We start from the raw sequence: 16,568 nt of genomic DNA on the forward strand, positions 1-16,568 counted from the left end.
GTGTGTGTGTGTGTGTGTGTGTGTGTGTGTGTGTGTGTGTGTGTGTGTGTGTGTGTGTGTGTGTGTGTGTGTGTCTGGGTGGTGTATGCGTGCGTGCAAATCAAGCAGAGTGTGAAGGATAAGGGTCAGCTGATACTGTTGGAATCAGACTTACATACAGTATATACTGTAGTTTATAGATGGGTAGTACACAGTAAATGACAGTATGAGTTACTAAGTGAGTAGCTTACACACAATGGAGGCAAGACAAAAAGGCCTTACATTTACTTTACACCTAACATGAGCCTATTCCTCAGGGACATACATATATTCAATAGCAAATATCACCATTGCACCTCTACCAACCTCATTGCCTATTGCCACCTAACTCTTCACAACATAAGTATACAGACAGGCTAGTCTCTGAAAAATGAATTAGACAGACCAACTTACAGCTACATAAACCAATCTCTCTCATCCTCTCAGAGACAACCCAGAGCTCTAAAAAAAATGTGCTCTTTAATCAAAACAGTCCTGTGGCTTTCTATATTAGAGACCTCATCTTCCCTCATCCATCAACCATTCCAGATAAAGACCTCATCCTCTTCCCTAATCCTTCAACCATTCCAGATAACATCCCAGGTGTTTCTCCTTTGACTCGTTGAAGCTTAAACACAACCTCCAGAGAACCTCAAGAGAACCCCCCTGTTATGGTCTAAAAGGCCAAACTGATCCTAAATCAGCACTGCTACACTACCTACTCTGAGATCTTGAAAAGTTGGGATCTTTTAATGTTGACTGTACTATACCGACTGTGTTTTACCAATCTTTTATTAAGAGTAATTTTACTTTTTGTGTTGTTTGCTGGTTTGGCAATGCCACTGTCAGCCAGAAAAGTATGCTTACAAGGATTATCACCACAGCAAGCAAGATACTTGGAGTCGAACAGACAGGCTTGGATGAGATCTTTAAGGTCAGGGCCCTCAGCAAGGCTCACAAAATCATTTTAGACCCAAAACACCGCCTGTACCCAGACTTTGAACTACTCCCCTCTTGGTGCAGGTTTAGGGCACCCCCCGGCAGGAATAACAGAACTAGACAATAACTTGTGCCAGGTGTGATATCCCTCCTAAACAGCTCGGGCTAATGTTCCTATCGACCCAGTAAGGCCAGCAGGTTATTTTTATTAGTATGTAACTGTTATGAATTTTGCATTGTCAATTTGTTTTCTACTGTATTTAAACGCCACTTTAAACGTGTACATGATACTGCAACAAAATTTCCCCATGAGGACAATAAAGTCAGATAAGTAAAGATGCTGTGAATACGAGCCCAGAACTTCGCCCTACCTTTGAGAACGATGGGGTCCTTTCCCTCCCTCTTCAGCGAATCCAGGACCACATGAAGGGGCTGTGAGGAGGTCACCCTCTGGGGATCCATTGTACTCTCGTCGTACACCACAATCTCTTTGGAGAAGATGCCCTTAAAGGAGTCCTTGCCGGAGGACTCGCGGCACGAGAGCAGGTCCAGCACGGTGATCTTGCCCTGCTGCAGCCGTCGCCGGCTGATCTTGTCCGAACAGTTGATGTGCACCGCACCCTGGATGTGGCTCTTGTTGTAGTCCATGAAGGGCCGGCAGTCGATGATGACCGGCACCGGCCCGACCGGGTGGCCCATGGGGCACCTGGCCATCCGCTTGGCCAGCTCATTGGGGTGGATGACCCGGACAGTGGACCCTAGAGCCTTGGTTGGGCCAGAGGTGAGACTAGGGTCGCTGAAGGCCTCATGGTGTATCATGCCCATGCCCGTGACTATGGGGTTGGAGGAGGCGGGTCCAGCATAGCTGAGGTTGGGGCTGCTGGCGCTCACCTGGCTGACGTGGCTCTGCTGCTGGCGCTGGTTCTGCTGGCTGTCCTTCTCGTAGGTGGTGACCGAGCAGCAGCTGGCACTGGTGCATCCACACGACAGGGAGCGCGTGGAGCCGTTAGATGAGGGCATATAAGTGAGGTTGGTCGCCCGGATCTTCACCACCGTTGTGCTGATGACGGTCGTCTTGCTTACGGGGCTGGTGACAGTAGTGTCCAGGTAGCTGGTGTCCAGGTAGCTGGTATCCAGGCGCAGTCGGAGTTCCTGAGGTCGGATCGGCCTTGGCAGCGCCACCACAATTCTGTCGTCAAGGGGAGATGGAGGCATGTGGAGGCTGAGGGTCGGGACGTCTACGGAGAACTACAGGAAGCCAGTCTGGAGAAATATGGAAAGAACAGATCAGGGGCCATATGTATTAAGTGTCTCAGAGTAGGAGTGCTGATCTAGGATCTGGTCCCCCCTGTCCATGTAATCTTATTCATCGTGATCTAAAAGGCTAAACTGATCCTAAATCAGTGCTCCTACTCTGAGATGCTTTATGAATATGGGCCCAGATCAGGATTGTGAATGGACTCAGTGGAAAAAAGCATCTGTATAGACTCAATAATAAGCACAGCATGTAATGCATAGCATGGGGGTTTGTTGATGACCAATGTCATTGACTCTCTCAGGGGACAATGAATGAGATAGGCTACAGGTACTTATCTATTTAATCAAACATGTATAGTACTAAACGGCTACACAGTAACCAAATACAGTATCTATCTACTTAAAGGTCTGCAAGGCAACTGCCACAGTTGGTGGGAATAACCAGGTAAACGAGAGAGACTACTGCCCATTTAGTAAGGGTGGGTATTAACCATAGAATGTATTATATAAACTCAGAAAATGTGGAGTGTCCCATGAAAATGCATGACCAAATAATATAATCATCACACATATGTGCAGGTAATTTAACAGCCCAAATGTCTGGGCTTCGCAGCTAGGCTACTGTCAATTTCACAGTGCAGTACAATAAGCCTTTGAATTTCGTGTGACAAAAAGACTGATGAATACTGCATCATCGTGTAGGGCTACACCGCAGTTTGGTCTCTCTCTCCAAATCACATCTGGAACAGTCATGGGGTGCGGGAAAAGCTGCTTAAATTTAATCAAACGTTGTAATAAAGATGTAATAAACCATGTCCTCACATCAAAAGACGCCCATGGTGGCGTCCTCTGACCCGCACATTCAGTATCCAGCTGTTTCAACTAGCTGGTAAGGTAAAAAGAAATCACAGGGTGTACATACATTCATTGACGAGACCGGCATAAGGACGTGCTGAGAATAAAGTATCGAGGGTTTCGGCAGTACAGACACGGTTTGTAAATGTCATTTCACTTCAAAGACGCCGCGGTTGCATAAACGTATCTCACATAGTAAAACATTGTATAATTTGCAGTGTAAATCTAGTCTTGATAATTTTGGCAACAGCCGGTTACAGGTATATTTGTTCACAGTGATATTGAAGAGCCAACAGTTTATCATCTGTCAGAGGTTTACATGAACGAAATTAGTTCATGCAACGATCTGAAGGCTTCATGATATCGAATATATAATTTCATGTGAAATTCCCATAATCTGACATCGTTCATATTTCGCACTGTTATGACGTGAAATGTCTGAGTATGGCATGTTCATGTTGATTAACGTCAGCGCTGTGACCGTTTCATTTCTATACAACTTGTAAACTATAGTATAGACTTTGAAGTGTCGCCTATTAAAGGATTTTTAAAAGTGTACTTACATTTTTGTAAAACAATATTTTGTGCGCTCCGGGTGAATGTAGAATGATTTTATTTGCGCTCAACGTTGACTCCATTCAGCCTGTCCCAGTGCCGAGGATCCGCAACATTTTTACTTTTAGCCTGGTCCTCAGTAATAATATACAAGGGGTCAGCCAACCTAGTGAAGTAGCACTTTGGGATTGACACGGGTATGAGCCAATACACGAGTTCATTAATATTAAATGCATTCGTTTTGTACAGTGAGAGCGCAGCAAGAGCCAACCCCGTAGTGGGTGGGAGTTCAGATCCGGGTGTTAAATCAGCTCTTTGAGGATAGGGCTGTCGAATGAACAATGCTTACAGTCCCATGTATTAGGGTAGGGTGATGTCACTGGCAACCAATCAAAAGGCCGATACTAGGCAGAGCGAAGCAAGCGTAGACTGAATACTCCATGCTCTGATGAGAAGTTCGTTCATCCTTGGTTTGGTGCCCCGCGCCGTCTTTAATGCGTTATTCTCCGCCTATTGATGCAGAAAATGCAGTCGTAATGACGGTAGTAGTTGCATGCAATGAATTGTTTAATAATGGTGCATTGTATTGTTATATCAGGGGGGAAACTGATGTATAGTGATTAATATGATATTACAATTGTATAATGCATGATATTACAATATTATATGTGGTTAACCACAGGGGCCTTCAATCAGCCCATTGGTGACACATTCTCATTGGAATTGACAAATTGCTCATTGAGGGGTGTATCATGGATAATTATAGTCATTTTAGGTCCTGCTCCAGAATAGCCATGCCTGGGTTCTCACCAATGATTTATATATACACTAGATGACTGATAAGGGCTGCTGTGTTGAAGCCTCTGTGCCTCCATCTTGGCACTCCCCCACGGTGGTAAAACAATATTTTGGAAGCTATAGAAATGCATTTATTAATGTCTACATTCGCTTTTGCCACATGTATTCTATAACAGACACCTTAATGCATACTTTACAATTATATTATGTGACCTAAAAATAAAATATATACTTATATACATGTAATTTTGATCCTTGAAACATTTATTTGAAATACTGTAGAATTCCATTCATTCCTATGGAGGACTGCTCCTGGTGGGGAGTGCAAATATGGCCGACCGGGGGCTTCAAAGCCTTTCAATGGCCAATATACACTACTGTTCAAAAGTTTGGAGTCACTTTGAAATGTCCTTGTTTTTGAAAGAAAAGCTATTTTTTTGTCCATTAAAATAACATCAAATTGATCAGAAATACAGTGTAGACGTTGTAAATGACTATTGTAGCTGGAAAAGGCAAATTTTTTATGGAATATCTACATAGGCGTACAGAGGCCCATTATCAGCAACCATCACTCCTGTGTTCCAATGGCACGTTGTGTTAGCTAATCCAAGTTTATCATTTTAAAAGGCTAATTGATCATTAGAAAACCCTTTTGCAATTATGTTAGCACACCTGAAAACTCTTGCCTTGATTAAAGAAGCAATAAAACTGGCCTTCTTTAGACTAGTTGAGTATCTAGAGCATCAGCATTTGTGGGTTCGGTTACAGGCTCAAAAATGGCCAGAAACAAAGAACTCTCTTCTGAAACTCGTCAGTCTATTCTTGTTCTGAGAAATTAAGGTTATTCCAGGTGAGAAATTGACAAGAAACTGAAGATTTGGTACAACGCTGTGTACTACTCCCTTCACAGAACAGAGCAAACTGGCTCTAACCAGAATAGAAAGAGGAGTGGGAGGCCCGGTGCACACCTGAGCAAGAGGACAAGTACATTAGAGAGTCTAGTTTCAGAAACAGACGCCTCACAAGTTCTCAACTGGCAGCTTCATTAAATAGTACCCGCAAAACACCAGTCTCAACGTCAACAGTGAAGAGGCGACTCCAGGATGCTGGCCTTCTCTGCAGAGTTCCTCTGTCCACACTGGACTGTATTCTTTTGCCCATCTTAATCTTTTCTTTTTATTGGCCAGTCTGAGATATGGCTTTTTCTCTGCAACTCTGCCTAGAAGGCCAGCATCTCGGAGTCGCCTCTTTACTGTTGGCGATTAAGTTAAGTTTGTTCTTAACTGACTTGCCTCGTTAAATAAAGGTTAAATAAAAATATAAAACATTTAAATGATGCTGCCACCACCATGCTTCACTGTAGGGATGGTGCCAGGTTTCCTCCAGACGTGACGCTTCGCATTCAGGCCAAAGAGTTGAATCTTGGTTTCATCAGACCGGAGAATCTTGTTTCTCATGGTCTGAGAGTCTTTAAGTGCCTTTTGGAAAACTCCATGCAGGCTGTCATGTGCCTTTTACTGAGGGGTGGCTTCTGTCTGGCCACTTTCAAAGCAAAGGGTCTGAATACTTATGCAAATAAGGTATTTCTGTTTAAAAAAAAATTGAAATATGCAAAATTTTCTGAAAACAATTTTCTGTTTGCCATTATGGGGTGTGCTGTTATGTTTTATTCATTTAATCCATTTTAGAATAATGCTGTAAAGTAACAAAATGTGAAAAAAGTTAAGGGGTCTGAATACTTTCTGAAAGCACTGTATATAGTCATATGAAAAAGTGAGTACACCACCTGGAAAGTTTTTTAATTTAATTTTTTTTACATATTTGGACACATGGATATTTGAGCTAAATTCCAACCACATTCATTGATAAAGGTAACCCAATTAACAAATCATACAGAAAATGTCATGCAATTAAAATGAAAGTCCTTATGCAGAAAAATGTAGTGGACTCCTACCTTTACCATCACATAAAATGGCTCAAATTACAATCAGATGCACCAAAATAGAAAATCATTAGAGAGTAACTTGGGAGGATCCAGCCTTTCATCAAGATTAGAAACTTTGTCTGGTTTGGTCTTCACTATATGGGTGTGTGGTAACACATCATGCCAAGACCAAAAGACCTCAGAGGCCCTCAGAAGAAAGATAATTGATGCCCGTGAGTCTGGGAGGGGTTACAAATCAATTTCCAAGCAATTCGAAGTACATCATTCCATTGTCCGACGGATCATCTACAAACTGAGAAAATTCCAGACCACTGGCAATCTACCTAGGACAGGTTGTCCCACCAAATTCAACCCAAGAGCTGACCGAAAGATGCTCATATAAGTCTCTAAGAACCCCAGTGTAACATCAAGGGATCTACAGGTCTCTCTTACCACAATCAATGACAGTCAACTGTCAGAAAGAGACTGCACAAACTTAGCCCACATAGGAGGTCAAGAAGGAAGAAGCTTCTGCTCTCAAAAAAGAATATCAAGACACGACTCACGTTTGCCAAAACTACTGAAACAATGTGCTCTGGAGAGATGAGTCAAAGGTGGAGTTGTCTGGCCACAATGCCAGACGGCCTGCCTTTGAACAGAAGAACCTCATACCAACCGTAAAGCATGCAGGTGGTGGCATTATGGTTTGGGGCTGCTTTGCTGCCTCTGGGCCTGACCAACGTGCCATTATTGAGTCAACCATGAATTCCATATTGTACCAGAGAATTCTTGAGGAGAATGTGAGGCCATCTGTCAAAAAGGTGAAGCTGAACCAAACATGGATCTTGCAACAGGACAATGATCCAAAATACACAAGCAAAGCTACAACAGAATGGCTCAAAAAGAAGAAATGGAGGGTTATGGAATGGCTGAGTCAAAGCCAAGATCTCAATCCTGTCGAAATGCTGTTGGGGGACTTGAAGCGGGCCGTGCATGCAAGAAAGCCCTTGAACATGACACAGTTGAACCAGTACTGTACAAATTACTCCCAGTCGATGCAAGAGACTGATAGATAGTCACAAGAAATGGCTACATTAAGTTATTTCAGCCAAACGGGCAACACCAGCTGTTGAAACTAGGTGTGTACTTATTTCATGGAATTGCATTTCTGTAGATTTTTTATGGATAAATGATTGCAAAGTATAATCTTTCAGTGTCATTTGTTAAATTAGGTTACCTTTCTCTGTCAATAGTGTTGAAGTGAAGATTACATATCTGTCCAAATATTTCCAAATATGACTGTATGTACATTCAACAATCAATTAACCCATGTATCATAACAGTAAATTCCAATCTAGGACAACAGTTGAGCCTTTAAACAACCGGTCATCCATCATTTGATACAAGTCTATTACTGTACTATATCGTTATGAAATTAGTTTGGATTAACTACAAAAAGCTGGCTGCTAGCAGGTCAACAATGCAAAGACTTTTAAAGGTTGTCCAAGTCAAGAGGTTATAGTGCTGCTTGTTCACATGCACACACGACAGTGACCCTGAAGCCTGTGAACAATGTGAGGTAATATTGGTGGGGTACTATTGTGGGGTAATATTGGTGGGGTAATATTGTGAGGTAATATTGGTGGGGTAATATTGTGGGGTAATATTGTGAGATAATATTGGTGGGGTAATATTGTGAGGTAATATTGTGAGGTAATATTGGTGGGGTAAGCGAGTGTTGCTCATTGGCTGTGGCTGCATTGGAAAAGGTGTCAAGTTGGCTGAGAGCACACGCTCCCATACGACAGGACACATGTTGTTAAAATGTCCAACTTCAGTCAGCTGATTCTGGCCATCTTTTATGGTTAGTTCTAGTCGGGCAGCTTAGTTTTCCATTCAGAGGACCCCCACTTTTGTTCATGTCTTATTGGTCAAGGTCACGCCAAATAATTATCACCAGATCTCCTTCAGCCTATCTTTGGCCTTGATTCCCGGGACTTCAGGTTCAGTTAGTCTATGACCCCAGCATGCTGTGTGGTCAGAAACATGCTTTCCCCATCCTGATGAGCACTTCCACAGTTTACCTTCCTCCTAAACTTTTCCTCCTGTGGACTGAATCCCTGTATGTCTGATGTTTAATTGTGCATGCATCTAAATGACCACATAGTTAATGTCAGTTCTCACTGGACATGATTCTCAGTTATCTGAACCATGAGTGGTCAGATGTGTGTGTGAATGTGGACATCTTCTTCCATTAAACTCCCCTTAACCTGGACATCCGCCTTATCTTTGCTCTGACATGACATTCTGTAGTGCTTGCTATCGGCTTTAAGCCAGCACCTAAGGTTTCTTATTACATTCATGGTCCTTCGATTCTCTACAACCCTACCCCTATTTTTCACATGTCGTGGGGAGAGGGTCTCACTGCTATCAAAGTCCAAACAACATCTGAGCTCTCTATTTATACCTGTCAGCAGCCTTGAACAATGCAGGACTTTTATTATGGCTGCTATTCTTAGCAGCTGCACAGAGGGGCATTTAGAAATGTGTGACTGGAGCTGATCAAAGCCCTATCCAAATTGAATTCTCAGAGACTCTGGTATCATTTGTTGAGGAAGGGTACAGGGACAGGGACCCTTGCCCATAATTGAGGATTACCTTGGCCACAAAGAATTGTTCACCCCGCAAAACCGTGCTTTAATCGGATCAATGTCCATGATAAATGGTTTAGTATTATGGCTCGATAGAGTGTTTGATGTTGTTGACATTATGTTATGTTGTTCCCATAAACTATTATGTTCAAAGTGTAAAGGAGGTAAGCTACTCCTGGAGTTTTTGTTGTTGTTGCTGAATGTGGTAAAAATGAACACAGTTGTAGATCCAGGAAAAGCAACACGTTGAGATTTACATAACATTCAAATTAATACTAACAGTCAATGCTGAAATAGCATCGGCAGTTGGTGATGGTGGTGTGATCACAGCCAAGTTGTGTTGTTATGAATATGTGTCACTGTTAATGTCCATGAAAAACACTTACAGTAAATGTGCAAGGTTGAAAAAACAACACAAGAAATCAACAACCATGTGTCATTAGTTGTATTAGGCCACTATCAGACCATTGTTGATCATGATCTCCCATTGTTTTCTGTGGTAGGAGAAAGGATTAGTTTTTTTATCAATTTCAATTTATTTGAGAAGAAATAGAGAATTGTTTAAGAAAAGTGCATTTGTGCCAATATATTCGGGTGCAACTGTAGCACTATGGTGTGTGGATCTTTTATCAGACAAAGGATATGTAGCATCTTTGTCAAAAGCTAGTGAAAGCCACAACTGAAGTTCCCTTTGGTAAAAATTCAGTTATTCGATTCTAAAGCCTTTTCCAAAATACACAATATACTCCTTACCATAGCAGGTTCATCAGCTTTTCCCATTGAGACCCATGCAAACGCTGACAGTGTGGCTGATGTGCTTACGCAAACTAAACCGGTTTAGTGTGGTCACAAACCATGGAATAAAAGTATAGGTCAACATCAGGATTATGTCACTATGTTAGTGAGGTCTTTTGAAGGCTAGTTTGTTCTATAGTAGAGTTAATCTGATGCATGTAGGTTCTATGTTTGGCAAGCTTAGAAATAGCTCAGAAATACTGCATGAATACAGTGCAACCTAGCGTTTCTGGTCTTGTCACTTTCCATGATGAACCACTGTCTTCTGACTTAACAAGACATTGAAAGATCACTAAATTATTTGTTACCAATGCATTTCATTGTAGCATGTCATTCAGTATGCAGCCTGTGTTCTGCTGGTAAAAAAATATATACATGTGTCTCACTGGTCACATTACCTAGTGTCAAATTGAAAAATGACATTCAAACCAAGATGGCATAAGTCAGACAAATTCAAGGGATTTAATTTTCAGTTTGAAAGCCTTCTCGTCAAATAATGCGTTGTTGGAAGGAACCAAAGGGGAACATCATACCCAATACACATCTACACTGAACAAAAATATAAACACAACATGTAGTGTTGGTCCCATGTTTCATGAGCTGAAATAAAAGATCCCAGAAATGTTATATGCTCAAAAAGCTTATTTCTTTAAAATGTTGTGCACAAATGTGTTTACATCCCTGTTAGTGAGCATTTCTCCTTTGCCAAGATAATCCATCCACCTGACAGGTGTGGCATATCAAGAAGCTGATTAAACAGCATTATCATTACAAAGGTGCACCTTGTGCTGGGGACAATAAAAGGCCACTCTAAAATGTGCAACACAATGCCACAGACGTCTCAAGTTTTGAGGGAGCGTGCAATTGGCATGCTGACTGCAGGAATGTCCACCAGAGCTGTTGCCAGAGAATTGAATGCTAATTTCTATACCATAAGCCGCCTCCAGTGTCGTTTCAGAAAATTTGGCAGTGCATCCAACCGGTCTCACAACCACATACCATGTGTATGGTGTCATTGTGGGTGAGTGGTTTGCTGATGTCAACGTTATGAACAGAGTACCCCATGGTGGCGGTGGGGTTATGTTATGGGCAGGCATTAGCTACAGACAACGAACACAATTGCATTTTATTGATGGCAATTTGAAAGCACAAAAATACAGTGACGAGATCCTGAGGCCCATTGTTTTTTGGGGTACTTGTACCTTTTTTTCGTGATATCCAAATGGTAGGCCTTGTCCCATCGCTGAAACTCCCCTAAAGACTCAGGTCGAGAGCCATGCGTCCTCCAAAACACGACCTTGCCAAGCCGCACTGCTTCTTGACACACAGCTCGCTTAACCCGGAAGCCAGCCACACCAATGTGTAGGAGGAAACACTGCCCAGCTGGTGACCAAGGTCAGCTTGCAGGCGCCCGGCCCGCCACAAGGAGACCCTAGAGCACGATGGGACAAGGAAATCCCAGCCAGGCCAAACCCTCCCCTAAGCTGGAAAACGCTGGGCCAATTGTGCCCACCTCATGCGTCTCCCGGTCACGGCTGGCTGTAACACAGCCTGGGATCGAACCCAGGTCTGTAGTGATGCCTCAAGCACTGAGATGCAGTGCCTTAGACCACTGCCCACCCAGGAGGCCCCCTGAGGCCCATTGTATGGCCAATTTATTTTTAAGGTATCTGTGACCAACAGATGCATATCTGTATTCCCGGTCATGTGAAATCCATAGATTAGGGCCTAATACATTTATTTGAATTGACTGATTTCCTCATATGAATTGTAACTCAGTAAAATCTAAGACATTTTTGCATGTTGTGTTTATATTTTCTATGACCATACCTACAGTGTCTTCAGAAAGTATTCACATCCTTTGACTTTATCCAGATTTTTGTGTTAGAGCCTGAATTGTAAATTTATTAAATTTAGATTTTTTTGTCACTGACCTATACACAATACCCCATAATGTCAAAGTGGAATTATGTTTTTAGACATTTTTACAAATGTCTTGAGTCAATAAGTATTCAACCCCTTTGTTATGGCAAGCCTAAATAAGTTCAGGAGTAAAAATGTGCTTAATGAGTCACATAAGTTGCATGGAATAGTGTTTAACATGATTTTTGTATGACTACCTCATCTCTGTATCCCACACATACAATTATCTGTAAGGTTGCTCAGTCCAGCAGTGAACTTCAAACACAAATTCAACCACAAAGACCAGAGAGGTTTTCCAATGCCTTGAAAAGACATTGACTAACACTTGAGCAAGTGTATTAATTACACTTTAGATGGTCTATCAATGCACCCAGTCACTACAAACATACATGCGTCCTTCCTAACTCAGTTGCCTCACTCAGTTGCCGGAGAGGAAGGAAACCGCTCAGGGATTTCACCATGAGACCAATGGTGACTTTAGAGGCAAATACAACACAACACTGAGTACCACTCTTCATATTTCAAGCATGGAGGTGGCTGCATCATGTTATGTGTATGCTTGTCATCGACAAAAACTAGAGTTTTAATGCATAAAAATCTACAGAAAAGAGCTAAGCAGAGGAAAAATCCGAAAGGAAAACCTGGCTCAGTCAGTTTTCCTACAGACACTAGGAGACAATTTAATCTTTCAGCAGGACAATAACCTAAAACACAGTTGCTTACCAAGAAGATATTAAATCTTCCTGAGGGGCCTAGTTACAGTTATTATTTAAATTGACTTACAAATCTAGGGCAAGACTTGAAAATGGCTTTCTAACAATGATCAATTTCACAGAGCTTGAAGAATTTTAATAATGTACAAACGATGTACAATCCAGGTGTGCAAAGCTCTTAGAGGCTTACCCAGAAAGACTAACAACTGTAATCTCTGCCAAAGGTGCTTCTGCAAAGTATTGACTCAGGGGTGTGAATACTTATGTTAATTAGATATTTATGTATTTAATAAATTTGCTAAGATTTCTACAAACATGTTTTCCTTTTGTCATTATGGGGTATTGTGTCTATTGAATCCATTTTGAATTCAGGCTGTAACACAACAAAATGTGGAATAAGTCAAGGGGTATGAATACTTTCTGGAAGCACTGTTGTCACGCTCGTCGTATGAATCGGACCAAGGCGCAGCGTGGTATGCGTACATTCTTTATTATAATAAGAATGAACACTGAACAAACTAACCAAAATAACAAAACGACACATGAAGCTATGCAAAACGAGTGCTGACAGGCAACTACACATAGACAAGAACCCACGAACATCAAAGGGAAAATGGCTACCTAAATATGATCCCCAATCAGAGACAACGATAAACAGCTGCCTCTGATTGGGAACCATATCAAGCCACCATAGACATACAAATCACCTAGACCTACAAAATCCCTAGACATACAAAAAACCCTAGACAATACAAAAACTAACGTACCCACCCTAGTCACACCCTGACCTAACCAAAATATAAAGAAAACAGAGATATCTCAGGTCAGGGCGTGACAACTGTATACGTACAGAAATGTGAATGAAATGTGGGAAACCCCTTGATATGTAACATGCAATTTTTCCCGTTTCGTTTTTGAACTTGTTTATCTTGAGAATTTCACGCCACCTGTCATTCCAAAGTTGCACTGTAAGGCAGAATTAAATGTACCTTGGTTCTGTAAATAATAGCGCTTACGTGATAGGAATTGTATATTTACATAATATCATAATGGAGGCTTATTGTTTTTTAAATAGCAGCACTATGGCATATATCTTTAGGAAGTGATCTTGCAAGTCATTAGCTTTTAGGGGTGCTCACATTATTTGATTTCTATTTAAGTGTATTTACCAATCTTCATGTGTCCTCAACAAAGAGGATCCGTGATTTGGAACAGCAGCACTAGGGAAAAGCCCACGTTCCATATGGAGACACAAGGTCCCCATTTATGAGAAGAATGTTCATGTATCTTGTATCTTCTATTTTTCAGGCTTAAGTCACATTTTGCTGCAGATATAGTTCAGTCTGTGTCTTACTTCAATGGCAGCTTTCTTAATGTCAAGGTTTGGAAAGCATGACACAATTTAGTCACAGGTTTCCGTCATCGACCGATTGCATGCATAATACCGGATCATGTCAAAAGTTTGATGCTAAACAGGGTAATGTGGGTTTGTTCGTGTTTCTCGCTCTGTGTATGGAAAATCTGACAGCTATCTCACTGTGTGGTATTTGCTGGCTCTGAAGTACAGGAAGAAGCTAAACCACTTCCTGCGTTCACTTAAAGAGCAGCCTGAGAAATGAGGGCAGTCACAACTCGGTGAGTTGTAACCTTGTAACCTTAGAAACAGGTTGTCATACATATATATTTTTTTTAGCTAACCCTAGAAACAGGTTTTCATGTATACCCTCCTTATGTTCGCCTAGACCAGTATATGGTGTTACGTGAGCTGTATTTAAAGCCAATAATCAATAAAAAAACGATATACATATTTTCTTTGGGCCCATCTGGCCATGAAATGCCAACTTATACCATTTCATCTGCGAGGCTAAGGATTTAAGAGATGCTTTTGGGTTTCTGGGAGAAAATGGCACAGATGGGCATACTGCAGAATCGACAGCTTGAAAAGCAACATGTCCAAATCGATCAAATCAAATCAAATTGTATTTGTCACACGCTTCGTTAACAACAGGTGTGGACCATCAGTGAAATGCTTACTTACGGGTCCTTTTCCAACAATGCAGAGTGAAGGATATATATTTTTATTAAATGAAAGAGTGACACGAGGAATAATACACAGTGAATAACCAATAAAAATAATGAGTAAAAATAACATGGCTATATACAGGGGGTATCAGTGCCGAGTGATGGGAGAGAGAGACAGTGCCAAAGATTGAACAGTCTTTAGACCCATAACTCTCTGCATATTCATCCGATTGGACTTAATTTACATAGCACAGCATTCTTGTAAAGAGGGGGATTATGGACTTGGAAAGAGAAAGGAAGGGTGTCGGGTATTATCCTTTTTATCATTGTTTTAAATCCATTTCAAAAGCTATATGAGAAAATCACAGACACTCAAACAATTCACTTACAGGTCCTCGTCCATTTCAACGTCAGATATTTTATTGCCTTAATGACTAGGTTTAATTATTATATACAAATGTCCTTTATTCAGCACTGACTCCCTCCTATTTTTTTTATTTAACCTTTATTTAACTAGGCATGTCAGTTAACCTTCCTAGGACACACGTTCCGCTAGCGGAACCCCTCGACAACATTCCGCTGAAAAGGCAGCGCGGGAAATTCAAAAATAGTTTTTCGAAATATGTAACTTTCACACATTAACAAGTCCAATACAGCAAATGAAAAATAAACATCTTGTTAATCTACCCATCGTGTCCGATTTAAAAAATGCTTTAGAGCGAAAACACAACATATGATTATGTTAGATCACCGCCAAGTCCAAAAAACACACAGCCATTTTCCCAGCCAAAGATAGGAGTCACAAAAAGCAGAAATAGAGATAAAATGAATCACTACCCTTTGATGATCTTCATCAGATGACACTCATAGGACATAATGTTACACAATACATGCATGTTTTGTTCGATAATGTGCATATTTATATCCAAAAATCTCAGTTTACATTGGCGCCATGTTCAGAAATGCCTCCAAAATATCCGTAGAAATTGCAGAGAGCCACATCAAATAACAGAAATACTCATCATAAACTTTGATGAAAGATACATGTTTTACATAGAATTAAAGATACACGTGTTCTTAATGCAACCGCTGTGTCAGATTTCAAAAAAACTTTACGGAAAAAGCAAAGCATGCAATAATCTGAGACGGCGCTCAGAAAAGAAGAAAAAAATTATCCGCCATGTTGGAGTCAACAGAAATCAGAAATTACACTATCAATACTCCCTAACTTATGATGATCTTCATCAGAATGCACTCCCAGGAATCCTAGTTCCACAATAAACTGTTGTTTTGTTTGATAATGTCCATTATTTATATCCAAGTAGCTACTTTTGTTAGCACGTTTAGTACACATATCCAAACGCTCGTGCAGGTCCAGGCGAACGTCGGACGAAAACTTCAAAAAGTTATATTCCAGGTCGAATAAACTTGTCAAACTAAGTATAGAATCAATATTTAGGATGCTGTTATCATAAATATTCAATAACATTCCAACCGGAGAATTCCTTTGTGTCTATAGAAGTAATGGAACGCAAGTCGATATCATGTGGACTGCGCGTGACCAGGACCTGGCTCTCTGCCAGACCACTGACTCAAACAGCTCCCATCCGGCGCAACATCACAGTAGAAGCTTCATTCAATGTTCTACAGACTGTTGACGTCTAGTGGAAGCCGTAGGAAGTGCAAACAGATCCATATCCCACTGGGATTTCAATAGGCGATGAGTTGAAAATCGACCAGCCTCAGAATTCCCACTTCCTGTTTGGATTTTTTCTCAGGTTTTTGCCTGCTATATGAGTTCTGTTATACTCACAGACATCATTCAAACAGTTTTAGAAACTTCAGAGTGTTTTCTATCCAATAGTAATAATAATATGCATATATTATCATCTGGGACAGAGTAGGAGGCAGTTCACTCTGGGCACGCTATTCATCCAAAGTGAAAATGCTGCCCCCTATCCCTAAAAAGTAAAAATGACAGCCTACCCTGGACGACGCTAGGCCAATTGTGCACCGCTCTATGGGACTCCCAATCATGGCCGGACGTGATACAGCCTGGATTCGAACCAGGGACTGAGATGCAGTGCCTTAGACCGTTGCGCCACTCTGGAGCCCTAA

General features: G+C 41.3%; 1 protein-coding gene across 3 annotated transcripts in view; it reads right to left on the reverse strand.

The window, feature by feature from the left end:
* LOC139556099 (dual specificity protein phosphatase 10-like) overlaps positions 1 to 16,568 on the reverse strand; it is a 51,863-nt gene that overhangs the window by 13,617 nt on the left and 21,678 nt on the right. The window contains exons 1-3 of one of the 3 annotated variants that reach the window (XM_071369637.1): positions 3,633 to 3,940; positions 3,037 to 3,100; positions 1,329 to 2,220 (exon numbers count right to left, since the gene is read on the reverse strand). In XM_071369637.1, the coding sequence (XP_071225738.1) occupies positions 1,329 to 2,172 (844 nt within the window). In that variant the 5' untranslated portion in view covers positions 2,173 to 2,220; positions 3,037 to 3,100; positions 3,633 to 3,940. Of the gene's footprint in view, positions 1 to 1,328; positions 2,221 to 3,036; positions 3,101 to 3,632; positions 3,941 to 16,568 lie in introns of those variants that run through there. The other 2 variants (XM_071369636.1, XM_071369638.1) reach the window with 2 other exon arrangements.

Source organism: Salvelinus alpinus, chromosome 27 (assembly GCF_045679555.1).
Source record: "Salvelinus alpinus chromosome 27, SLU_Salpinus.1, whole genome shotgun sequence".
Lineage (NCBI taxonomy): Eukaryota > Metazoa > Chordata > Actinopteri > Salmoniformes > Salmonidae > Salvelinus > Salvelinus alpinus.